Source organism: Gymnoscopelus braueri (genome assembly GCF_963280865.1).
Source record: "Gymnoscopelus braueri genome assembly, chromosome: 22".
Taxonomy (NCBI): domain Eukaryota; kingdom Metazoa; phylum Chordata; class Actinopteri; order Myctophiformes; family Myctophidae; genus Gymnoscopelus; species Gymnoscopelus braueri.
In genome coordinates this window covers 23,917,936-23,944,760 of record NC_137624.1, presented here as the reverse complement: position 1 = coordinate 23,944,760, position 26,825 = coordinate 23,917,936, and the positions used below count along the sequence as shown (strand labels likewise).

At 40.3% G+C, this 26,825-nt stretch overlaps 1 protein-coding gene across 6 annotated transcripts; it reads right to left on the bottom strand.

Annotated features, from left to right (window-relative positions):
* Positions 1-1,231: 1,231 nt before the first annotated feature.
* On the bottom strand, positions 1,232-26,825 carry rfx3 (regulatory factor X, 3 (influences HLA class II expression)). 6 transcript variants are annotated; one of them, XM_080419589.1, is made up of 18 exons: positions 26,720-26,825; positions 20,215-20,327; positions 19,606-19,697; positions 16,586-16,757; positions 16,078-16,152; positions 15,402-15,476; positions 14,642-14,823; positions 14,173-14,292; positions 13,679-13,806; positions 10,384-10,499; positions 8,885-9,000; positions 8,234-8,388; positions 7,968-8,065; positions 7,683-7,832; positions 6,659-6,867; positions 5,797-5,950; positions 5,414-5,456; positions 1,232-4,824 (listed from the first exon to the last, which is right to left on the bottom strand). In XM_080419589.1, the coding sequence occupies exons 2-18, from the start codon at positions 20,320-20,322 to the stop codon at positions 4,550-4,552; spliced, it is 2,268 nt and encodes a 755-aa protein (XP_080275715.1). In that variant the 5' UTR covers positions 20,323-20,327; positions 26,720-26,825; the 3' UTR covers positions 1,232-4,549. The 6 variants fall into 6 exon arrangements, with proteins under 6 accessions (XP_080275715.1, XP_080275717.1, XP_080275716.1 ...); XM_080419591.1 differs by having other exon boundaries at positions 16,087-16,152; XM_080419590.1 differs by having other exon boundaries at positions 19,606-19,694.

Here is a 26,825-nt window from a genome sequence, read left to right as displayed (position 1 = left end):
AATTTGTGTTGGCAGCATTAGATTAAGTCCAGTGTTTATTAGCCAGGCTTTGAGATGCAGAAAGGAGTTTCAATGTCTGGCACATATTCTAAATAATCAAAAAACACCACAGAAAACACTAGAAAAATAGATTCTAGCAGCACATACAGTAGTAGATGTGCATGTATTATCCCAAAGCACATAATTAAGGTTAAATGAAAATGTTCTAAACAGTTTGCACTTCAGGCACAGAATAACACATATATAGCATTTACTCATGTGACAAAGATTCATTAATTTAAAACTGCCATAGGCAAAAGTGTAATCTTTTTATGAAAAGGTACTTACTACCATTTCTTACATTTTCAATAAAAAGGGAGAACCCATGTTTCTTTGTAATGATTACTTGAGTTAATGCAAGCTCTTAGAAAGAGGGCAGATAATTTTTGTTTGTGATTTATACCAACTTTTTTATTGGTTCAGAGTTCTCCCTTTGTTCATCAAACTTGCCAGTGGCAGCTGTCATTAGGCCAACAACTACCAGCTACTGTAAAGACAATGAGTTAAAGAACCCCTCTTCAAAAAGTCTGCAAGTGATTCGCAAGAAAACCTATTTTGACAAATTAGACTTCAACGTATTTTTAACCAATCATATAGTATTCATTTGTGTGGAGAAAGTGGTTGTCAAAAGGTTTAAACCAAATTTTGTAAGCTCCCTATAGACGTTATGTTTAAACATTCATTATCATATTTGTCATATGGTCATTGATTAATATGATTCTACATTTTGGAACAGATAGTCAGCTGTAGCTGTAGCTTGCAACTGTCGGTGCAATGTAGTTTCTTGATTGGTGACCGAGCCATTGTATGCGAGCAGGATGTAGTTGTAATGCCATATTCAACATCATATTTGTAATACGTGATGGAGATGCCCACTTCATAACTCACTGTTATACCTGTGATAATACAACCAATTCACACCTGCCAAACATTCAGGAGACAGGTTTCTATGTAGGCACTCATCCTAGGTTAGTATCATACAGGATAGTTACAGCACATCCTGTTAATGGATAAATGTGACTTGGATATGGTGCAAATAATTTATTAAAATGTGTACGACATTTTATGACATTTATGACAAGCCTGATAAAGAACATATTTCTCATAAAATAACACTATAAAACAAAAAATATAAAATAAAATGTGTGTGTGTGTGTATATATATATATATATATATATATATATATATATATATATATATATACAAAAAAAATGAAAGAAAATGTAATATAGTTGATGAGCATGCCATACAATGGAAGTGAATGAGAAACATTCACAACATTTCCTTTTATGAATCGTGAACTATGAAAGGATCCATTATCAAATGGCATCCTCTTGATTACTGTATCATAATGGAGTATTCAGAACGTTGAATTGAGTTTCAACTGTTTTCACTGGCTGACATATAAAAACAATTAGAGTATGAACATTTAGTTAATATACAGTAGTCACCATTCGGCCTCAAATTGATCAACTTGCTTGAAAAATGCTTGAACGTTCAAAATAGGGCGTCGGGGTGAGCTCAGCAGGTTTCATAGGGATCGTCCAATCACACGCTGAGTTGCAAGCTAAAAAGTCACAGGCCATGCCCACCAGAAATGAGATTCCGAGTAACACCTGGCCCAATAGCATGTGTAACAATTCTTTAATGCATTTGCTGAATCCAATACTACTGTACTGCTCTTGCAAACATGCTTATCAAGCAGCCTTTAACATTTCTACAACGTTTCATATCAATCAAACTGTTAAAAATGTGTTTTGCAAAACATCCTAAATTTCAGGAACATATTATTGGCAAAGCTTAATGGGCCAGTTGTTGTGTTGTAGTAGTGCATATATGCCTGAATATGCATACCAAGTTTCGTCTCAATCGCAGTTACGGTGTAGGAGATACTTGTATCACCTTTCAAATGTTAGAATATTCGACATTTAATTATAGATTAATTTAAAATAGTGGATTTGGGCATGTCTGAGTTTGCAAATCAGATTTACAATTCCTGAAAGTTTCATGTCTCTCTAGCATTTATCAGAATTTGTGAAAAGCTGAGGAAATATAAAATAATCATAATAATGATAGACAAAAGAAAAACAATATGGTTTCAGGCCTTCTGGCTTGAAACCTTAACCACTTTAACCCTTACATCCCAATTTTGGGATCATCATAGGCGCAAATAAAAATATAAAATTGGAACAATTTCGTAAATGTTTCCAAAATAGCAGATCTACAAGCTCACAATGCGTCGTGAGGTTGTAGACCGGATATTCCATGGTTAAGTGGCTCAGTGGTTAAAACATAATCTCAATCTTCTGTAAACTCTCCAGTCTGTCTGTACATTAAGTCTGTCTATTTGTCAGTGGTAGGACTCATTAACCATCAATAAATAAATACACTATGCAGAATTGGTAGAACGCGTCTCCTCAAGAATGTAAAACATAAAATGAAACAAGAAAACAATATTTCAGTAATAACAAAAGTTCCTCATTTGAGAAGTATTAATCTTTTAAATTCTCCACAACATAAATGAATATTAAATAAACAGTTCAAGTACAGATTTAGTCTCCAGTGATGTCATGTCCCAAAGTCCCCTTCCTGTTTCACAGTCTATAAAGCAATTACAGAAAAGCTACCAAAAGAAACAATCACAGATAGACAATCAGATTCAGCCACGTGAAAAGAATCAAATTGATGTAGTCTCTCATTGTATATACACTATCTTTGAATATCAGAAAATATCTACTTTTGGTCCACTGTACAAAGATGACCATTAAACAGCCACGGGATGAATAATGTGTGGACTAAAAACGGTAATGAAAATGTGTATTAGAAATGAGGTGACATAAGCAATGTACATTATATCTCCTGTATGGTGTGTGGGATGTTGAGATTTATGCAGTACAGTGGTGTGTGCAATAAGGTTTGGTGACTGCACTGCACGAGTCACGGGGCTGGCACCACTGGTTTGAGGTAGGGTGATTGATGGATGTGTTCCAACACACATTCATGCACAGGGCACACGCTCGTAAACAAAAGACACACATCACCACACTCATGCAGGTACATGTGCACACCCATGCACCCATGTGCACAAACACACAGGCGAAAAACACACCTCACCCAATAGCAGAGGCTAATGCAAGAATAGCCCTCAAGTTGACAGAGTGAGAGAAAGAGAAAGGCTAAGGACCATGATTCAGGAGCTTAAAGCAGCTACAGTCAACATTTTTGCTTTGACAGATCATCATTAAAAATGGAATGTATTTCATAAATTTATGATGTAATGGCTATGGGAGAATGACACCATCGCCATTCAACTCGGTTCCCTAGGTTCTAGGGAATGTAGAAACTTTGCCTTCACTACGCAATATCATCTGCATGAAGATACAAACTCACAGGAAATGTGAGATCGATTGATTTACAGCACAAAGGAAGTGCATCAATAAAAGAATATACAGTAAAAAAGTATGGCAATTTTAATTGACCTCTTCTGTACTCAGCTTTGTAAACAAATGTACTTGTCCTATGGCTGGGCCTTGAGAGAAAACAAAAAGGCAACAAACAAATAATGACATTAAGAAACTCAAGGGCTCACCAAAATCAAAATTTCACAAAGTTGACTGTAGCCACTTTAATATAAGCACTAACCTTATATAAGCTTAACAGAACTGATCCAGAGAGATCAACAGGCGTCTCTGAGCCTGTATCCCCAAAGCCTCCACATTGATGAACCAGCCCAAATCTAGCCACAAGTTACCAGGGAGCTAAAACTGTGGCTGGGGATAACAAAGAGGCCCTGTGGTCTCTGAACCACACAGTCAGGATTACATGGACAGCTGCATTTAGGATAAGGCACTATGATAAAGCCGAGGTACATAAAATCCCTGACATTCCTTCTGCTCTTGCAACGCGGCACTGTAGGACAGGAAAGCCTAGCTGTATAGGCCAAAGATGGCTCCCATCGCCAGCTTCCTCTTGTTGTTTTGTTTTTGGTCCATGCCCGGTAAAAAAAAAAAAAAAAAGAAAAGTCAAAATCTCATCACATTCAGGCTACTACACTACAGAGCATCTAAAAATGACAACATCAACATAAAACCCACTTGTATAAATAGATAGATAGAGCCAGTGACATACGCCTGTTCAGACAGCATCATATGGGTCAAATTGCACCCATTCCCTCAGGTTCCCTCCTCTGACTGTTGCATTGTAAAGGGCTTGATATACTTTGTTGCGTGTGGCGCCACGCAACCAAGTATAAATCAGCTTAACAGAGCACAGACTCTTGGGAGAAGCTTTAGCGGTCAGATGATACTGACGGCACAGCTTATCCCAAGTATCGTTATTTCAACACTCCTCCACAGATGAGGGTGAAGAGGCAGAGGAGACTGTGACCAGCCACGCCAGTGCAGACAGACAAAGCGCACAAGAAAGTGAGGGAAATATCTAAGACACACAGAGAGAACGATATGTAGAGAGTGAGAGAAAAGACAGGCCATCGAGGGGTTGGCCATACCCTCAGACGGAGGCATATGTGTTGCCTGTGGCGCTGCAGTGGCGGATGGTTGGGGTTCCGGCTGAGGGGGTCAGGATGTGCTCGGCGTGGTCCTGGGGGGGCTGGGGCAGGGAGTGGAGGACACTCTGTTGGACCACCCCCACCACAGGATGGGAGACTTCCTCCGGAGCGACCATCTGGATCACCTGGATCACCTCCGTCTTCTCCCGTTTGGCAGGAGGCTCTCCGATTTCCTCTAGGTCGTCCTCCAGGTCGCTATCCAGGTCACTGATGTCATCTATACAATACAGGACACGTCCAGGTCACTTATCCATCTCACTTAGGGGTGCAGCAGTTTAAAAAATAGCAGATCTACGCAGCGATTTGTTCTATATAAATTATATAAAAACACTTCTTGGCACCTAGGTTCCAATGTAGCCTGACAGCGCATCGCGGGTTTGTGTCCCGTTCCCGACGATCTTTGCTGCATGTCTCTCCCCATCTCTCTTTTTGGCCAATAAAGCCCCAAAATCCCCCAAAAATATCTATCTTTTAAAAAAACACACTTCTTGATTATCTGATTAATTGAAAGAGTAATTGAAAGAGTAATTAATCACTACGAAAATAATCAATAGTTACAACCCTAATCTCACTGATCTCATCTATACAAGATGCATAGACATGAACACTGACACAGAGCCATTCTCAAACGTGGTCATCTTTTCCAACACTGTCTGAACTTGGTTTTTACGCTACGGTTTTTCTTCCCTTCAAGGTCAATTCATTCTCAGATCATCCCATCTTTGTCTTTGCAATGAAATGAAATGAAAAAAAAAAGGCACACGCACTCAGCTGACATGACAAAACAATTAAACTCAGCCACATACCTTTGTCAAGATTAGCCGGAGACAGGGTGTTGAGGCTATCAAACTAGATGACAAAAAGAAACAAATAACAAATGGTGTTGACATTACGGCTATTACATTTCTTGTACGTTAACAATAGTCTTGCAAAGAAAACAGGAAAATCTCATTTAATACTTGAAAGCCAGAAATTGCTGTTAATACACTGGATAGAAACTATAGAGACAATATTTGGGGATTTACAGCACTGGTACCGGTGTGCACAAGATATTTGGCACTCATCGATCTAGTGGTTTGCGAGATTAGCTCCAGACACACACACAGACAGACAAACAAACAGACACTCTTCTAGACAGGTTCACCTCATAGGAGCCACGCCGTAAAAGAGCATCATGCCAGAGGCATACCTCCCCCATGACTCCAATGGGCGTCTCTCCGGTGGCCTGAGCCACGCGATGCTCCACCAGGTAGAACATGTACTCGTCGTACAGCAGGCGGATGAGGTGGAAGGACCCGAAGCTGGCGGCACTGCGCAGGGTCAGGTCTCTGATCACCATGGAGCTGAGAAAAAAAACACAACATCATCACCTCACTTCATCTACGCCAGTGATTCCCAGTGATTAGCTTTCTTTTTTTAATTTCAAGGACCGCCAGAGGATAAGCATCAGGCTCCCCGTTTGATACAATATGATACAATATGATATCTGTGGGACCCCAATCTACAATGTCAAATTGTCAGTATCAATTCATTAAGCCCAAGTATTAACCCATTATAAGCCCCAAAAGCATCTGTCATTTTTAGATTTCTTTGGAAAACCATGAAAATATGTGGAAATCGTTGAATATAATATATATATATATTTTTTAAATGTTGTTCCAGGGACCTTTAGAAGCAAAGAGTTGAGTTAAAATGTTGTTTCAAAAAATAAAGATTTGCACAAATGTTCAATTTCAGATTTTTCAAAAATAGCAGATCTACAAGCTCGTAGCGCGGCACTCTGTGCCGTGCTATGAGCTTGTAGATCTTCTATTTTTGAACAGCCAAAGTATAACATATGGATTAAGTGGTTACACAGATGCGTTCCCGGTTTGATGTTAATGTAACTCAGAGAGTGTACACTCTCTGAGTTACAGACCCATAAGGGTCCACTGGAACCCTGGTGGGCCCCGGACCCCACGTTGAGAACCAGTGATCTATGCAAAAAAACTAATCACAAGCACAAAATTGTACATGTCACGTGTGCACAGTCAGTCAGTCAGAAAGCAGACCTATAGAAGGACCACTTGAGCAGGAACTGTCGAGCTGCAGTGGGAAAGCTGGGCCGGTGTTCATATGGCCTGAGGACCTGAGTGACCACGTTGTCCAACCAGGCAGCCCACTGCTCCAGGGAGCTCTGCTGTTGTAGTGTGGCCTTGAAGTCCTGCTCCAAGCGTTGCACCACACCCTCCTCACACTGGCACACCCACGATGCTTGCTCCTATTGACATTGGAGAGGAGAATGAAAACAGCTCAAAACTGGAAAAAAAAGGATTGAGGCTGATATATACAGTGGTGGAAAAAGTACTAAAATGTTTTACTTAAGTAAAAGTATCAATACTGCAATGTAGAAGTACTCTGTTACAAGTAAAAGTCCGGAATTCAAAATATACTTGAGTAAAAGTACAAAAAGTATCGGTATCAAAATGTACTAAAGTACCAAAAGTAGAAAGTACTCATTCTGCAGAATGTCCCATTTCACAAGTTTTCAAATGTATGCAAATCTTTTGAAAATAGCAGATCTACAAGCTCACAATGCGTTGCATTGTCGAGACGCATTGTGAGCTTGTAGATCGGCTATTTTTAAAAGGCCGAAATGTATATAGGACTGAAGTGGTTATTAATGTATGTTTTGTAATAATAATCAAAATCTACAAAGTAAGTAGTAGCTAAAGTTTAATTATAGTGGCGTAAAAGTACAATATTTGCCTCTGAGATGTAGTGGAGTAGAAGTTAAAAAAGTACTGAAAATTGTAAATACTCGCATAAGTGGGACATTTTGGCTTACGGGTGGCGCTAAAGAACAGGCCATGGTGTCAGCAAAATGAGTATTGTTCGTCCTCCGGGAAGCATGATTGTGCTCTGCAAGTTTAATGGCAATTCAGCCTTTAGCCCAAGTCGATATTTTTTCCCAAGGGTGGTGCTAGAGGAAAAAACAACAACACCATCCTAGTGGGGGCTAATAGTCTACAGTACATACGCTGTCCTTTGAGATGGAAGACTTAGTGGACAGATGATTTATAGAAAGGTTCAGACCTGGACATTAGCAAAGTCCACACGGTTGAGGTCACTCAACATCTGGTTGATCTGTGAGGTGTTCTGCAACACAGCGCGTGCTGCCTGAGCCAGGTGGTTCAGAGATGTGTATCTGCGCAGTGTTTGCGCAAAGGCACTAACAGCAGCAACCTGAGCATGGGGCATAGAAACCAAAATGTTAATCGGTTACCATCAAATTCATCTTTTGGGAAGAGAAATTATCTTTCAAGACAGAAACGATGGTGAAAAGAAAAGATGCACTGTGGTTGTGTACAGTATGTGTACCTTGGTCTGAATCATTCTCTGTGGAATGGCATTCATGGCATTGTTCAGCCAACCTTCCAGGCTTTTGGCAAAGTTGCGGATGGCTTGAGTCAAGGCACCTAATACAAAACAGTGAATAAGAACAAAACAATGCAAAGACATATTCAAAATGGAACACGCCACAGCCTTAGATAGAGGCCTTTGTCACGACTGTGACGCTCGCTGATAATAACTTTAATATTTGACAAGCAACATTGATGTGGAACCATGTGTGAATGAGACTTTACTGGGAATGGGTCTGAGGACATCAGGGATGAGGATCTCCACAAGGGCCTGGTACATCAGATGGTCACATGTGCTCATCCATTTTAGCACAGCCTCGTTCCTGCACAGCTCCAGTAGCTGTGAGCAGGGTAGTCGATCTTCAATCTCACTCACATTGCTGTGCAATCAAGAAACCAACGTTACATACATCGCCTATCATACATTATCATAGCTGTCAGGTGGAAACCTTGGATGTACAAAACTGTTACTTTTCAAGAAATGGAAAAATAGACCCAATCGATCAATCGGTCACAAGCTCTTTTTAATACTTTTCATTGGTAAATATTTACCGTACTATAAAACTCACCGAAAAACTTAGCCTGCCATCCCTATTTTGGGCAAACTTTGAAACTTTGGAAATAGCGCAGATCTACAAGCTCACAACATGTTACAATACATGGTAGACAGATTCCCCCCCCCCAACTTTTGGGCAACATGGTCGTATAAAATAGACTAGAGCATGATTTTTTCCCCCATGAAATATGGCGATAAAAGGTTTTTGCCCGACAGCGATTATATTATTTCACAAATGAATGTATTATATTTTTCAGAATAAGAAACCTGACTGTCATAAGAATTTTGATAAATGGCCACCAGTTATCCATGGAGCTGACCTGTTTTCTTCAATGGTGGTGCCCTCTACTGAGTCAGAGGGTGAATAACGCCAGAATGTCTGCCACAGCTTCTCGATGAGACTGAACTGGAGGTTGACAACCACGTCGAGGATAGCCTGAAACAAAAATGTCAACAGTGATGAGCTCCACTAAGATCAGCCAGATGATTTGACTAATTTCTCTTTTCTTTCATAATTGTTTTTATCCCAATTTGTTTATCCCAAGTTACAAATCTCTGCCAGGAGGTACGCCCTACCTCCAATCATTCTGTTTGTCTGGGGCTGGGGTCATGACATTGTTTTGGGGTCGAGTCTGGGTATGAAACGTCATGGGACATTGAGGGGCAGGGATATAATAAAGGACTGTCATTACATCATTACGGTGCAACCAGAGGGACAGACTGTATGGAGACAAATCTTTGGACAGTGTAAACAGCTAAAAGTAATGAGGCATGTTGTCATCACTAGGACAAACATGATGTTACAATGTTATAGCCTAAAGGCCAAATCATAGTCTAGACATAGCCTAAATGGACTGGACTCTGCGCAAACTAAAATGATGCAATAGTGCAGTGGTTCTCTTTTCTTTTTTTTATTTAAATGATCCCCAATTTGGTATGAATTGCAGACCATTTAACTCTGAGAGAATCTAATGGACCCATAAGGGCAGCGTCATGTCATGGTGTTCCACCAATAGCCTGGATTGGAGCCCAATAGACCTGCCCAATTGACATTGACAAAAGCCCTCCTATTCATCAAACCCTGGAGTTGTCAACAACATCCACTGTTTTATTCAAGATGCCTGAACAGGATGTTTTCCTATAGCCAACAAGGAAGCGCAATGTCCTTCAGTCCGATTCTCCGCTGATCCCTTCCAATCCAAGGATAAGATTTAATGTGTTTTTCTCACTGCTCAGGGTGAATGGCTGTTAGCTGTCTTCAATGAAGGAACTGGAGGATTCCAGATTGAAGATGGCATGCCTGGTAGCCCCCTCACACCACCGATTTAACATCATGTTTCTCCTCTTCGTGGAGACAATGCAGCTCAATCAAGAACAGGTCCAGGACTCTTTGGTACCCGATTAGCTTCTTGCCATCAGACATCACCCTAATAAATCACCCATCCTAGATCTATGTCACCCTCACCAGCAATGAGAACTGCCTGTTAACCCTGTACTCTTAAGCCTGAATCATGGTCAAAGCAAGCAGGCAAACGTGGACGCTTACAGGTACACAAGATTGATTTCATGTTGCCTCCCTTTCTCCAGAATAATTATCTGGGATGGTCAATATAATGTACCGTCTGCGTCCTATAGTTTTAGTCTGGAACTGTTCTCCGATGAGCACGTGCTCATTATTATTCACTCAGGATACCGATGATATCCCAATAGCCTGTGGACGCCATGTTAAGTTATGAAGTGTCCTATAGGCTCTGTGTCAACAAACCACAACAATTCCTGTGGAGGTACTGTTACATGGTAAAGTAAGTGGTTCTCTAACCTCACAGTGCTCTCTGTAAAGACACTGAAGGGCTTTCACGTCCTCTGGGCTGATGCTGTCTGCTTTGCCCTCTCCCAGATCCAGCTCCACAAAGTCAGGCAGCGCTCGTGATGCATCTGTTGAGGGGTAACAATGAGATTCATCTTAAAACTCCTGCATATTTAGAGGAAAGCGTAATGCATATTATCAAAGCAGAAATAGCGAAATATATTTGCAAAATAGCTGATCTACAAACTCACAACGTGTGAGGTTGTAGATGGGCTATTTTTTAATGCACCGTTGTACAACAAAGTATAAAATAGTGCTTAAGTGGTTAATCAGATTAATTGATTTAGTCAATTATAAAAAATCTATTAGAATTGTTTTCTGTTTATTCATTGAGAGATATATATACTTTTAAATTATTATTATTATTTTTATTACTTCTCAGTTATTCAATGAAGTGAAAAAGTAATTGATAGAATTAATCGTAAGAAGATAATTACAACTTGAAATCATAGTGTAACAAATACAGTAATTTTTCACCAACTCATTTTCTACTTTTCAACAAGACATAGTAACAAGACATAATAGGAGAATTCATGATTAATGGACAGCCGGTAATACTAAAGATGAACTAAGTTTTAGCTTTTAGCATTTAAATGTTTGGAGTGGAGGTTTGTAGAACAGTTAAGCTTCTTTTCAAATTAATGACATGGAAATAAGGCTTAAGCATCACCAAAAGGAAATTTGTGGTTGAGAGTGTCCACCGTTATAGTGAGTACTGCTGGCAATCCACTTGCTTAAATAATTAGATTGGCTCTTATATGACCACGGTCACTCTCTCTCATTGGTGGCTTCAATTTCAATCGCTTCAATTTCAGCTGGAGAGAGTTTCTGAAGTCTTTCTCAAGGACATAAAAAAAGAATCTGTCCTTACATCACAGAAATCTAACCACTATTGATCCTGGTTTTTCTCCTTTTGTCTGACTACTTTCCATAGGGTCATATAGAGTTCAATCTGCTTTCAGTCCAGCCAGAGTATTTCTGAGATTATTTTTCAGACAAGTATTATTTATCAGTAAGTCTTTAGAAACAACACGTTGGTCTTTTCTCATAAGTCCATGAGCGTTTGGATGAAACCAGTCTGGGTTTTATCCTGTTGATGTGTGAGCTCAGGGTAAAATGACCTCTATTGATCCAGTCAGTCATGGTGACACAGTCCTCCTCAATATTTCCTGGTATTAGTGCAATGATTGATGGTTCATAAAATCCAAGTCAGATGAAACAAACACAGCAGCATAGACATACTGTAGTGAAGCAAAATATAGAAATAAAGAATGAGACTGTGATGATCCAGAAATTCCCTTATTTAGAGCATGGCCAACACAACCACTCTCTCAAGCAGACAACCACAGCCAGAAATACATATAGTCTATACTTTATATTGCCATGAGCACTGTAATAGACAATTCTTAACCAAAAAGCCATGACAAAGCTCCAGATAGGGCAGAATTATTCTGCCAGGATATTTACTGCCAGGTAAATTTTACATCAGAGAATCTAGCGTTTCTACTCTGGTGGTCATTTAGTTTTCACTTTTTTTTTTTGTTGTAGAATTAGGGCAGAATTTGTTATTACTTTTAACCAGCTAACATCTTTTTTGTTTACCCCTTAACACATCCACCGCCAGAGGTTAATCTCATAATGTACTCACCAGTGCCAAGGTGTTTTTGTTGTTTTTTTGTTTTTTTCATGTCGCCATAGATCTTGTTAAAATCCTTAAGATTGAGCCGTGAACGGTCTGTTTACATCCGCGAGATCTCCCTGTATCTCCCAGTGAAGACCGCATGTCAAACGGACTTCCATGACTGTAGTTAGAGCGGATTACGTTAAACAGTGAAATGCGAGGAGAAAAAACTACAGGAAGAGAATTGAGTTTCAGTTTCGTCTGTAGAATGGGAGCGGGCGTGATCGTCGAAACCGGATCCCAAATAATTCTATTTCCTGTCATCAAACCGGAAACGGAAGTGGATCAAAAAAATTCCGAAAGTGCACCCGGACCGCGCATGCGCGAAAAGACCGCAGCCCGTAGGACTACGGGCTCGGCGCTTAACCGTTGGATTTAACGGCCCGTAGAACTACGGGCCCGGCGGTAAAGGTGTTAAAAGCAGGATAGCTGCGTGTTTAGGCTACAATACAGGAAAATCCCTACATTAAACACACGGACAGCATTTATCTTGATGTACCTGATGAATCTAATTTTGCGGACAGTGCTCTTTTATTGCAAATAGATATTTCATCCTACACATGTGTCTACATGTGCACAGCCCTTTACAGTAACAATATATAAATAAATAAATTAACTGAACCTTCGATCTTGCCAAATGCAGTATATGCACAACTACCTACTCATATAGTACATCTAGTAACCTAGTAACGGAGGATAATCTAAGGGACACCCATTAACACCTTTACCGCCGGGCCCGTAGTTCTACGGGCCGTTAAATCCAACGGTTAAGCGCCGAGCCCGTAGTCCTACGGGCTGCGGTCTTTTCGCGCATGCGCGGTCCGGGTGCACTTTCGGAATTTTTTTGATCCACTTCCGTTTCCGGTTTGATGACAGGAAATAGAATTATTTGGGATCCGGTTTCGACGATCACGCCCGCTCCCATTCTACAGACGAAACTGAAACTCAATTCTCTTCCTGTAGTTTTTTCTCCTCGCATTTCACTGTTTAACGTAATCCGCTCTAACTCAAACATGGATGCCCCGTTTGACACGCGATCTTCACTGGGAGATACAGGGAGATCTCGCGGATGTAAACAGACCGTTCACGGCTCAATCTTAAGGATTTTAACAAGATCTATGGCGACATGAAAAAAACAAAAAAACAACAAAAACACCTTGGCACTGGTGAGTACATTATGAGATTAACCTCTGGCGGTGGATGTGTTAAGTGCGACAGATCTTACAAAGAGATGTCAACATCTACAAATTCCACAAGTCTGTCTATCCGCAGTTTATGAGATGATTGACATCATGCTACATGGCTTAACTCTTAAAGTGTTAGGGTTACTGGCCTCACAGAGGACTGACGTCATAGACTGGCCGCCAGTTACTCTGATAACGGGTCGGGTACAGCACAAAGTAAACCTTAAAGTTTTTCAAATTGATTGGCTCTAATAAAAACTCATTAACCTTTATTACAAAGTCAAAGACATATACAGAGGGGTCTCTGTCAAAATGGAGAACAGAAAGACAAACGGGAAGCATGAGAGTCTGGTACACACAGAAAAAGAGAAAAGCTACTGACCTAGGAACTGCTGGTGGTGCTGGCTCTGTGCGATAATGACCTGTTCCGCTGCGCTGGAAGGATTCTGGCCTTCACCTGAGTAGTTCTCCCCAGAGCCACTGGGGAGGACCTTCTGCACCGGTTTGAACCTGAAACCACACCACCCACACTCTTAGTACACCGCTTCTCAACGTGGGCGTCCGGGGGGGGGCACCCCCAGGGTTGTTGAGGGGGTCCCCAGCTAAATGATTGATATTTAGGAATCAAATGTGGACCCTTACACGGGTCTGTAACTCTGAGAGTGTACACATGTTTGAAGACTCAGAGAGTTTAAATGAACACTGAGAATTTTGTCTGGATTACTCTCTCTGTGTCTGTGTGTGTGTGTGTCTGTGTCTGTGTCTGTGTCTGTGTCTGTGTGTGTGTGTCTGTGTCTGTGTGTGTGTGTGTGTGTGTGTGTGTGTGTGTGTGTGTGTGTGTGTGTGTGTGTGTGTGTGTGTGTGTTTTATGCGTACCTTTGTTTCTGCTGAACAGGTTGCTGTCTGAGGGCCATGTACTGGATGTCCTCCTGTAGTCTGCTGAGAGGGGAGTCTGGTTTCACCCGGATACCATAATAATGGTATTTGGAGTTCCCTCTGCAGGCACAGGCAGAGGTGAGATCTCACTATAAGATGACATTATCCTCCACAGACACTCACCCCACATCTAACACAACTACCTCTTTACTCTATTTCTTTTAATTCTTAATTGTTTTTTTCCTCCTGTATCCGTCTGTAACTGCGGCACGTCATGCCATGACAACTTGATTTCAATAAAAGTCTATCTACAGTATCTATCTAACAGCTGGGGTAAACAGAAATGTGAGCTGTGTAAAAGAAAAAATATCACAAGGATGGGAAGATTGCATCAATAGGAGAAGGGATAGAAGAGAAGAACAGATGAAAACAACTTTTTACAGAACAGATGTTTAGGTGTGTCTATTACCTTGTGCCAAGGCGGCGTGTACGGAGCCCCATGAAGATGGAACGGATGAGTTTACCGAAGGAGGCTGCGTTGACAGGGTCTAGTTTCTGCTCCTGGCAGTGGCGCAGGTAGTGGCAGTACAGAGTGGACCGTGGCAGACTCACTCCCTCAGCTGTCTCGTAGTTGTCCAGCAGCCACTGAAGCTGTAAGAGATTATTAACTACTTAAACCCTCTAGTCTTAGTGAAGCGGACCCGAGTTACAACTATACTTGGACCGCTTTTGTCTGTCTTCTACACCAAATCTCTTTGCCAAAAATAGCCACATTGTGAGCTTGTAGACCTGCTATTTTGGGCGAATGTTCCCCCCCAGAATAGGGATGCTGGGGTTCAAGTGGTTAAATCCTATATACTTAATTGACTGGAGGTTCACCAGGGGTCTTTATTTGTCCCCCTCCTCTTTCCCTGCTGCATAATAGCCAATCTACAAGCTCACAGACTGTTGTGAGACCTGCTATTTTCACCGAATGTTCGCCTAATATGTGGTTAATCCATTCTACCCCAAATCCAATAGCCCTTTTGCTATCTTCTGCAGCCCAAAAGAAGCACCCCTCCTAGAACAGCAACACATTTCAACAAATAATAACAGTGATTTAAACAAAGGGAGAAAAAATGCAGCAGGAACCATAAAAGCTAAAAGAAGGACATCGAGGTGAGACAAGGAGATAGCAAGCTTAGCAAGGTTAAGACAAGGCAAGGTGAAGCACTCATATGGCGACTTACATGGCTGTTGAGCAGCGAGCTTCTCTGACCGGATAAACCCTCCGACTTTTGGAGCGTCTCAATCGCCATTTCAATCTGATAGACCAAGCAAAGGATAACAAAATGGAAAAAGAGGGAAACGAAAACAAAAGGAAGAAAAATAAAAATAAGCAGTTGCTGTAGAAATACATCACTGCTAACCACTAGAAAAAATAAGCACAATCTAGGACAGACCCCAAAGCAAGCACAGCTAAACCCAAGCATAGCAGAACGATACCCTCTTTGATTTCAACAAAATAATGCTAATTTTACAGGAAAATCTTAGCAATAAAGGAGAGAAACTGTTATAAAAGCAGACTTTCACCAGCAAAAAAATTATACATTTTCAAATATGTTTCTATTTTTATAATCGATTAAATCACCCTAAATGTTTGTCAAAGATTATTAGCACACTCTCGAGACTGAAATAAATGATAATACATTTTTATTGAATGCTGTTATTCAACGCTGCGCCTTTTATACTCCCCGCCAACTCACCGGATCACCATATCCCTGATATTCTGGGACCTCATCATTTACAAATTATTTTATTAAAATAATAAAACTGATTAGTTCAATTAACTGTTGCACGCCTATAATGAACAAATAGTAAATGATGTCAATGAGGTGAAAGAGAATAAGGCAGAAAGGCATTTACCGTACTCACAGTGGCCGGGGACGCTCGTGTGGTCTGGGGGGCCGGGTGGGGGACAGAGTTGTCCATGAGGTAGGCCTAGGGTCATCACGATAATATTTTATTTGACGATTAATTGTTATACAAATAATTGCGATTAACAATTTAATTGTCTTTGGCATTGAACATCAGAACATAATAAATACAATTTATGTTCGTTTGAGCTTCGTAAGCAAAAATTCCACAGGGTAGTTATGAGATATATACATGTATGAGAAATAACTGACATCTTGAATAACTTTATCATTTCAAAATAAAAATAGTAGAAAGACGATCTACAAGCTCACAACGAGGCGTGCTTGTAGATCTGCTATTCCCGCAACCTTTTGAAAATATTGGCAAATGTATAAACATTTATCATTATGGAAACGATTATGACGATTATGCAAACATAATTGTGATTATCTCAATTCATTGCGATTAGGCGATTATGTAATAATTGTGACAGGCCTAGGTAGCTGCTGCTGATTACCTGCCCCGCCACCAGGCCCATGCCCATGCCTCCGTTGCCCCCTCCTCCATTATTGGTCATGCCATGAGATGTCACCACAGTGGACACCTGTGACGAGCTACCCTGTGTGTCGAAGTAGCTTCCCCCGCTGTTCTGGCTGTACAGCTGGGGCTCTGAATACGAGTAGGTCCTTCTGTTCAAAAGAAAGACCTCAAGTTAGGATAATGTTCCCGGACCTCTTGCCTTTACAGCCCATATGTGTCAATGTTCCATTTGACGTCGGTATCTGCGATTATGCGATGTGTCCTGATTTTGTACCACTTTCAACCGGAAGTCCCTATTTTGACTGTATTATGTTACTGTGTTTAGTTGGATTATTAAGGGTTTTCTGTGGACACTGCATAAATATGCATTTTTTGCTAACAGTAACATTGGTTGTAGTGAATGTTCTGTTTATCCATTTAATGATTTTTATTCATTCTGTTAATTGATTCATTGTGTACTAAAGCACTTATTTTCCATTGCCATTATTAGTTTTTTCGCATTTAGACCACACACACACACATCTACCCCCACCCTAACAGCATCCTAACTAGGACTATTCATCTCATGTGTTCTTAACTTCTTACCGACACCCCGTGGCGATGACCACCATACCGGTTCCCCTAGCTATTGTTAAAGTCAGCTACAAAATTCATCAAGTCATTATATGCAATTCTTTGAACGAATTACAGATCTACACTCTCACAATGCATGTTGTGAGCCTGTAGATTGGTTCTTTTGCAAAACATTTTGAATAGGTTGAATAGTGGTTAAATAAATAAAAAAATCAGTTTGTGATAATTTTTTATCTATCAAAAAGGTATTTGTTTATTTTTATAGATTTCTTTGCTTGACTGATTTCAAGATTTTGCACAATATTTATTACATTTTTAATACAAAATATTAATAATCTGTGGTCTACGACTCCGGCATCAGTCGGGCTCTACTTGACTTGTCGAGTTTAAATGGCACTTTGATTGCTACTTTGTGCAAATTAGCTGTGCTATTTTCTGGCCTCTTGGAATGCAGGTTTTTGCCGTTAGTGAACGTATAGTTTCCATGACAATGCAAGTCACCTGTGGTGTCTGTATTAAGGCCATAATAGACTGGCCAACATAGCTGGGCAATGTTCCCAGCAACGGAAAATGAAATGAGACACGGCAACAACTTTCTACACATCTTAAATATAGGCTAGACTTGCTGAATTAACACTATGCATTTTTGTTGTTTTCTGCCTCTTAAATCTTAAAATTGGTTTAAAGGTTTAACTATCAAATACATATTCATAAAAGCTTACTTAGATGTGGGAATTCATTACAATGTACAGTATATCAGACTAGACGGAAGTACTAGTATTTCCTGCTTGTTATGTTGTGCTGTGTCTTCATGTTTTAAAGCTTAATGTTTTATGTAAAGCACTTGTTGGAATGTGCTATACAAATAAACTTGCCTTGCCTTACTGTAGGCATGGCAGAGCACATCCTCTAAACTGCAGAGAGCCGTGTACTGCGCTCCTTTTGTGACATTTTGGCATGGCATTGAGTAATTAATTCAATATCCGCACCCATGTGTTTTCAATGAAAGACATGAAATTGTGTTTCAAATTTGACCGTTCCTGCTTGTGCTTTATTGTAAGACGCCGTCAACTGTGCATTCAAAAAATAACAGGTTTTCAAAGACAGGAATGAGTCTTTTAGTCATGATGGTGACATTGGTGAGTGGCTTATAAGTCGCTTTTATTTCCCAAGAAACGTTTTGTTAGATGTGCGCCAATGTGACGTAACCCTGCCATACCTTTACCTGTCCAAGTACTCTCCACTCTGGGATTCCTCACTACGGGGACTTTCCAGAGGGAACTCAAGTGACAGGTCGGGTATCCCAGCCATCTCTTAACCACATCCTGCAGTGCCCACTGTGATCTGGACTATTCTACGTATCTCGAAAGCTACAGTAGATACTGTCGCTACATTTTCCATTTACAGCAGACAAGCAGGCCCACATAAAAGAGGACTTTGTGTGTGTGCATTTAATTTCCCTGGGGTTATAGGTGCAGTTTACTCTCTTTTGTTTTCCATGGTTCAATGATTTCCTGGGGCAAAGGTCATTTTAAGCTGTGCCCATGTGTACATCCGTGTCCATGCGTACTTCTGAAGTGACCGTATGCAACTTTTTTCAAGTATTTTCTTTTAATCAGGTGTAAATTATAAATTAAGTGTAATGTAATGTAAATTACAAAAGTATATTGTGGGAAATGATCTAAATATTAAATTAAATATTTATAATTCCAATAAATCATAACATTACAAAAAACTGCTAGTTGTTTTTAAACCTGTTTAGTACACAATGGGTAAGGATTACCACATACGGTCCATTTGGACCATTTCAACAATGCACCACTGTTTTAGTTGCCTATGAGCATGTTGTTTAAATGTGTGTGAGGTTTGTATGTCCCGGCTCTCAGCCATCCAGTTTTGTCTGGCAGTGCCCCTTCATGAACCTTTCTACCTGCGGCTGAGGTCAGATAGTGTGTGTGTGTGTGTGTGTGTGTGTGTGTGTGTGTGTGTGTGTGTGTGTGTGTGTGTGTGTGTGTGTGTGTGTGTGTGTGTGTGTGTGTGTGTGTGTGTGTGTGTGTGTGTGTGTGTGTGTGTGTGTGTGTGTGTGTGTGTCTCTCTCTCTCTCTCTCTCTCTCTCTCACTGGGACAAACATAGTTTGTCAGTGGTGTGTGTGTATGTAGCTCCATTCCCCACTCCCAGGAGAGGAGGCCAGGCACAGCTTGCGACTTAGCAGCACTTAACAGATACTTCTGATCATCCTCAGATGACTGATCATCTTCAGGTGACCGAGCACAACCACACACACAAACCCCAAATCCCTCGACCCACTCCCACCTCTGTCATGTGTGGGAGGCATGAAGGGTACAAAATGATGTTTAGAAAAGAGAGACATTGTGATAACAGTGTGGTCCAGAGAGCCTAGCTAGGCTAACAGACTGACTCACATAGTGCCGTTGGTGTAGACGCCACTGTTCTCCTCCACATACTGCACTTGTGTTGGGTACACATGCTGAACCTGTTGAACAGTCTGGGTCTGCTAAAGGGAAAGCATTGATTGATTGATTGATTGATTAAATACTTTATTAACAGTTTGCAAACTGTACAGAGGTACGGTTTACAATGATTGTTTAAAAGGATAACACAAAAAGCCCTAGGGGCTCGTTTCCATTGTGGTCCTGTGTATTCAATTCATTAAGAACTAGTATTAGGGTTGGGCAATTAACCAAAAATATATCAAAACCGATATTTAGAACCAGCAAGCGACTTAATCTTAATAAAAGAAAAAAAAGGTTTATTCTTATGTACCTGTGCACAAGATGTGACAAATAATGTACAACCTTGAACCTTGATCTTGCTCATGTAGGTTAATTAATCGAATAATCGAGAAAAAGGTTTGCACTGTGTTGTGAACTTGTGAAAAGTTTAACCGTGATATTGATCTGAAGTCATATCACCCAGCCCCAACTAGTATTCAAGTTTGGACGGCACACAAAACTGCTAACACATGAAATAAAATACATTTATGCACACACACACACACACACACACACTACCTGCTGCTGCACAGGCACCTGCTGGGTGGAGCCAGTAGACTGGACAGGCACAGTGGTCTGGAGGGGGACAGTGGAGGTGGAGTCAGCGCCTGCCTCAGGTGTCTGCATGGCGCCTGAATGACAAAGAAAATACACTAGCTTTAACCCATTTAGACCTGAGGCCGATTCTGCAAAATGTCTTCTAAATCCTAACAGTTCTTTGAAAAAAACCTATGTTCAGTGGTTCTCAAACTTTTTCATGTCAAGGACCCCCAAAATGATATGTATTTGGCAACGGACCCCCATCTCAAAACATTTTGTTCCAGGGACCCCCCCAGAAGCAAAGATTTGAGTTACAAATGGAAAAAATATATATTCAAAGATTTGCACACATTTTTACGATTTCTCGCAGATCTACAAGCTCATCTGCTATCTTTGAATAGCTATAGTGTAAAATAATGCTTTTTAGCTCAAATCAAAAAATTACACAGATGCTTCTCCCGGTCTTAATGGGTTAAATGATGGCCTGAAACAACACAGTAAGTCAATTATTGGTAAAAGTACACTGTCTAAGTTTAGAATGTTTCATTTTATTTTTCACTAATATCCCAGTGCTTGGCGGTATACATTTGTCTCAGTTGCAAAAGGTATTGTGGATGGGTGATTTAGCAAGGCCAGAGATGTGCTCATCTTTCCTATTAGACATCAACAGCACCTGGATGCGTTTTATATTCTTCTGACTGTACTACATATACATTCTTTTTTTACCCGTTTATTAGTTTTTTAAAATATATATTTTTACCCCCCCATATGAGGTAATTATTCATGAACATACTATACAGTACAAGTTTCCTGCCTGTCCACCTACATTTTAATTCTAATGAGATTATGTTATGGATGCTCCAATATATCAAAAGACAATCAATATACTGTAGGCCAAATTGAGCTTTCAAAAGCAGAGTCTCTGTATCGATTTGATTGTATCTTTACAGCTGATGTTTGAAACTGATCGTGTATACAGTAGGTGACCTGGAAGCACCACTTGTTTTCTTTGTTTGGGAGTGATGCAGTTCTTTTACAAAACCTCTTTAATTATTCTATGGGGAATACAGAGTCATAATTAATAGCCTCTATGATTTGGTTAGGTCAAGACAGGAAACAGCCGTAATGCCTCAATGAACACATAATGCTGCTATAATAAACAACATGGTGTTTCCTCAAAGACTTGTCTGCTTTCCCCAACTCAATGTCACTAAAGCTGCTATAGAGTAATGCTATCCCAGCACGCATTTCTGCCTTGGTACTCAATGTACTGAGAGCCTTATGCATCAGTGGCACACGCTCTTGTTTCCATGTTCACAGCTATAAAACAAGTTAATATTTAACCTCAAACCCCAAATAGCTTCTCTTTTTTTCGGTTCACTCTGCCAAAGTCACCCCTTTTAGATGAATAGTCATCTGAATTTTATTTTAAGCTCACATGCAATGTTTTCACATTCATTTGTGTCTTTTATTTATGACGGTAATTGCCAACATTATGTAAAAACTTCTTGTTACTACAAAATTACCTTAGCTTGTTTACTTTGCACCTCAGCAGGCTGTGTTATCTATCAGTGATTTCATTTTGAGACATCAGCTATGATGCTATAAGAATGATGTTTTGAGCTAATAATGCATAACCCCCGCACCTACCTCTCCTTCTCCGCAAAGTTAAGTGTCCCCTCCCCTCCCCATCGCAGTTTCCATGACCAAACCTCTCTTGGTTAATTAACCTGGGTCTCATAACAGCTCTGAATCTCACCAGGGACAGCCTGCCTCCTATCTTAATCTTCAATATCATAAAGATGTTTTGTTGAACCCAGTTCTCTCATTCCAAACAGACCTAGCCTGCATAACCCCTTAAAATCAGAGTCAGACTACAAAGACATGTCTGATCACTCTGGTTGCAAAGGCATCTTAATGTGCAGGACAGCAGCATAATCAGGAAATACAAGCACTGATATTCATTACTCCAATTTATTTGTGTTTTCTAATTTCCATAAATTACAATCCCAGAAAATAATTAGTGGATGGGCTGCCTTACCATATTCTTATGATAAAAATGAACAGAGAACAGGAGACTGTGGTGTCTGTCTGGACACTTTCTTATTCTACCTGGTTTGACAGCTTTAACCACTTAAGTACTATATACTTGCAGAGTTTGTAGAGCTAATATTTGCTATTTTCAAAAGTTTTGATTTGAATTTATTTTCATAATGATGACATGCCCAACATAGGAACGCCAAATTGAAAGTGGTTAAGTGCATGGCTTCATCAGAACCAACTTAATCCATGAACCCAGGTCCAATGGAAGAAAAGAGTGACTTCCTGGGTATACAAAAATAAGCCACTGCATCATAACATACCCCCCACCCCACCCCTCCCCGCCCCAAAACACACAACCACTGAGGCACTCGGCACTCCCTTGTGGCCCACTTAAACACGGTGCTCCACTGAACAAATGCTCAGAGACACAGAGGAACAAAAGCCAGAGAGAGGGCAACATTTTGCCTTGCATTTCCTCTCCTCAATCACTTTTTGGTGACGATTGGACCTTATTAATATCTCATTTAGGTATTTGGTTGACACAACCAAAGCAAATTAAAATTAGCGAGAAAGCAGAACAAACCAACATGAATTCCTGGATTGTCAAATTTACGAGCAACATAGATGCTGGGTAAACATAATTACTTTTTATTTTTTTTATATAAACAAGACCGAAGTATGACCAGGTGCAGTGGCAAATGGATGTCCAATTTTACAGTTAAATTAACACTGGATTTTACTTCGTAAAGAAGGAAACCCAGAGGGGAGATGTATTTTAGAGTGTGAGAAAAGCAAGATATGTTGCTTTTTATGTAGAAAAAAACAACAACAAAACACTCACTAGCCTCGTGAGTACATGATTGAAAAATCCAAGAATAGCTCTCCTCCACAGAGTATTGTAACAATTATCTCCAATGCCAGTACAGTTATACTGGAAAGAGAAATGTAGTAAAGCGTGAATTATACTTTGTTGCGTGCCAGTGTCGTTTGCATCACAATATCACATATAATATCACAAGATCACAATGTGTCACATTGAAACACATGGTGAGCTTGTACATCTACTATTTTTGGCACGTAACACATGACAAAAGCATAGATTAAGCATTAAAGCACAAGGACACATTGGTAGAGGTTTGGGTTATGTAGTTACCTTCTGATGATGTCTCCTCATTGATTACATTGTACGGAGACACAGCTCTCAAAGTCACTATTTTATGTTCATCAAGCACTATAATTATAACAATACAAATAGTTTAAAAAATCATGCTAACTCAAGCGGATAGCATCCACACCGCAACTATAATAACAGTGGTGAATAATATAGTTATCGTTATAGTACTTGGTGTGGACTGTGGACTAGAGTAAGGATGGGACGATAATCGTTATTATCATTTATCGTGATAAAATCATTAAATCACAATTATTTTTGCCACAATAACGGTGACATGTAATTATCGTCCCATCCCTAGACTAGAGCCCGAACAATGCCAGATTTTTGGGTCCAATGCCAATCCCGATTTTTGGAGAGACTTATTATCAATGTCTGGGACCGACCGATATATCAGTCTGGCCCTACCGTGAACGGCCCCTAATGACTATATAGCATCACTGCACAACAATTCTACCACAGTAGTTGTATTGGGCCTTAAGCACACGTGAGGTATGCAAGGTTTTACTCAACACGCGTACACCTTGAGGTGTCCCATTTCATCAACAATACACATCATGGCTGGCAGGATGAAGCTCATAAACTAACCAAGCATGTTGTTTTCTGCCAACTAAGCCATGAAAATGGATGAATGAATAATTTAATTAATCAGCCTGCCTCTCTTTTAAGTGATTGGAAATGGAACAGGATCCTGGGAGCAGGTGGTGTGGTACTATTTCTGAACTACCTGACCTCAGGTAAGTGGTAACCTGAGCTGATAACTAGCAGTTCCTAACATCCTGCAGTGTGTGTGTGTGTGTGTGTGTGTGTGTGTGTGTGTGTGTGGGGGGGTACAGATGAAACACACAAACAGGTTGTCCATATTATAAACAATTTTCCTATGTACTCTAGGGGTGTAACAGTAACTCAAATATATTTAATCGATTATTTAAAAAAATATTGATTTTAATCATATTGGAACGTGTTGCGATGCTTGTGGTAATATTTTTGCATGACATGATCATTTCAGTTAGAAAGAGGAAAACAAAGTCTGTTGATTCATTGATTGGTATTATTATATATTATTTAAAAAACACAACATTTAAAAAACACTTCTCAATTAATCAATGAAGTGATCAATATAATAATCTCTAAGATAATCAATAGTTGAAGCCCTATTTCGATGTGCTCTGCAGTGTGCACAAAAAGAAAGCATGTGGGCAGTGACAGTTTTTTTATTAGGCTGTGTGTAAATGGTTGCTTCAGAAAGCACAGCTGCCAGCAGCACAGGCCTAATTTATAATTCCAAATGATTTAGGGAACTACCCTTTATCGCACTACATAATCCACCTCTAACCAATGGTCTTAAGACCCAAACAGAGAACCTAAGCTAGACCTGTGGCTGCAACTCATAACAAAACAAAAAAACGCCTGGGTACCGAGGCTATACAACTCACGACAGAAAGGCGAATCTTGAATATTAAATTTAAATAACTCTCTCTCTACATACAGCAAACTCAAGTCGACACCTTCCTGCTCTGCATAGTGAAATACTAGTATGTCTTGTTAATTTAGGTTATGCCATTGCAATGCACACACGAGTGTGTGCGCACACACACACACACACACGCTTTCAAAGCCTTTCAGAGATGTATGCAAGCCAGAGTTTAATTTGCTGAAAAATGTAAAGGGCTTATTATAAAACTGAACTAATATTGGAGCAATAATAATCCTACTGCAAAAGGAATTAAAAGTGAAAAAGTCATTGTCTGGACTCTGGATAATGGCAGAGAAGCTTCTTCATTTGTTTAATAGTTGTTGCACTTGATTAGCTCATGATGAAACCAGGCTCTAGGTGCCTGAGAGTTCCCACAAAGCTCACTGTGCACCTGTCTCTGTCCCCTACACCACCTCTTAAAGACACACCTGTTCTCTCCTCTCCCCTAATGGGAATAGAAGCCTGCAACTGCACAGGAGACCCAGTGGACCACAGAACCATTATGATGCAACATTAAGAAACCTGAGGGCTTTGGCTCTTCAATGCAGTTAAGAGGCAGCAATATCAATCCATCTATTGCCAATTTTCCATTAATGGGATTCAGGAATGCTCAACTATAAAAACAATATCACGGTTGAAATGTCATTTTCCTCCCTGACTGAAATGAGCTTCACAAACGTTCAACCAATTGGTGCCATATATCAAATCTTTAGAGCTTTGCATTAGTGTATAAATTAATTTGCGAGGAAAGAAAAGCCTTGTGCATCTGTCGCATGCATAAGAAAATATAACAACACTAAATAGATTTAGGCAATTAAATGTATCCTGGGCAATCCCAGTGTTGCAGCTGTTAAAAACCATACAGTACATTAGCAACACTCGGTTTCATAATTTAGCCATCACAATAATGAATAATAACATAATACATACGATATTAAATCAATTATTACGTATTCTAACAAGTTAACCAGCCCGGTGTGAGTGTTTTTGGAGCAGTCTGCTGCATGTAAGTATGCCTTATGTTGGCAATATGTAATGCCATAAAAACGGTGAATGGGGGTATAGCTAGCAAGCTGTCCTGCTTCATAAGACAAAAGGGAAAGTAATGGACATGGCTATCCGCACATCTTGGATCAGATGGGGAGGCTAACGTCTGCTGTAAGACCACTTTCTATTGTTGACCCGAACGTGATCGTTCAATCAAAAAGGCTGACCGAATCCCCCAAAACTTTCATTACTTGCGTAACAAGCGCTAAAAACGAGACACCAACACACCCATTGTAACACAAGGCAATATTAGCTGTAGCCACAACAGGCACCTGCTTCTCCATCTGAAGCTCTGCTTGCTTGCATCAATTGGCTTGGCTAGCACTATAGACCAGTGCAAGTCAACAACACCATCCAGTTTTAATTTAATGCGAGCCCTCATCTAACCAAATAATCAACCATTATCTGCAGTGCCTTTTGGTCAGAAAATCCCGAGAATGCACACAAACGCTACTGCATTAGACCATTTACTATTGTGGAGATGTGGCTAACGTTAGCCATGGCTAGCCTGTACAAAGAAACACCCCCACCTATATATGGTCGCTAGCCTGCCAGCTCTTAGCCACTTAGCTTAGCAATCCAAGCTAACCCAACTAGCTCATTCGCCCCCCCAGTCTTGCTTCGGTTAACAGGGCAAAAACTTACGCATTTTCCGTCACCCTGAATCGAGAGAATCCCCCACGCGAGAGGTTGACCTAGTGTGCAAATCGAATGTAAAAAAAGCAAGAGGTTATGATGATCCAAACCTGGCTGAGGGCTGGTTGATGAGGATGAGGATGGTGGAGGAGGAGGTGGTAATGATGGAACGGGAGGAGGTTGTTGTTGTTGGTGGGTTACAGTCGCCAGGACTAC

What these genes read in the sequence shown, in the direction of transcription:
- rfx3 (XM_080419589.1), bottom strand. Translation starts at nt 20,322, where the DNA reads ATGCAGACACCTGAGGCAGGCGCTGACTCCACCTCCACTGTCCCCCTC. An exon ending in TGTCCTCAGACCCATTCCCA is followed by an intron (nt 8,066 to 8,233) that starts GTAAAGTCTCAT and finishes GTTTTGTATTAG; the next exon opens with GTGCCTTGACTCAAGCCATC. An exon ending in TCCGGCTAATCTTGACAAAG is followed by an intron (nt 4,825 to 5,413) that starts GTATGTGGCTGA and finishes TGTATTGTATAG; the next exon opens with ATGACATCAGTGACCTGGAT.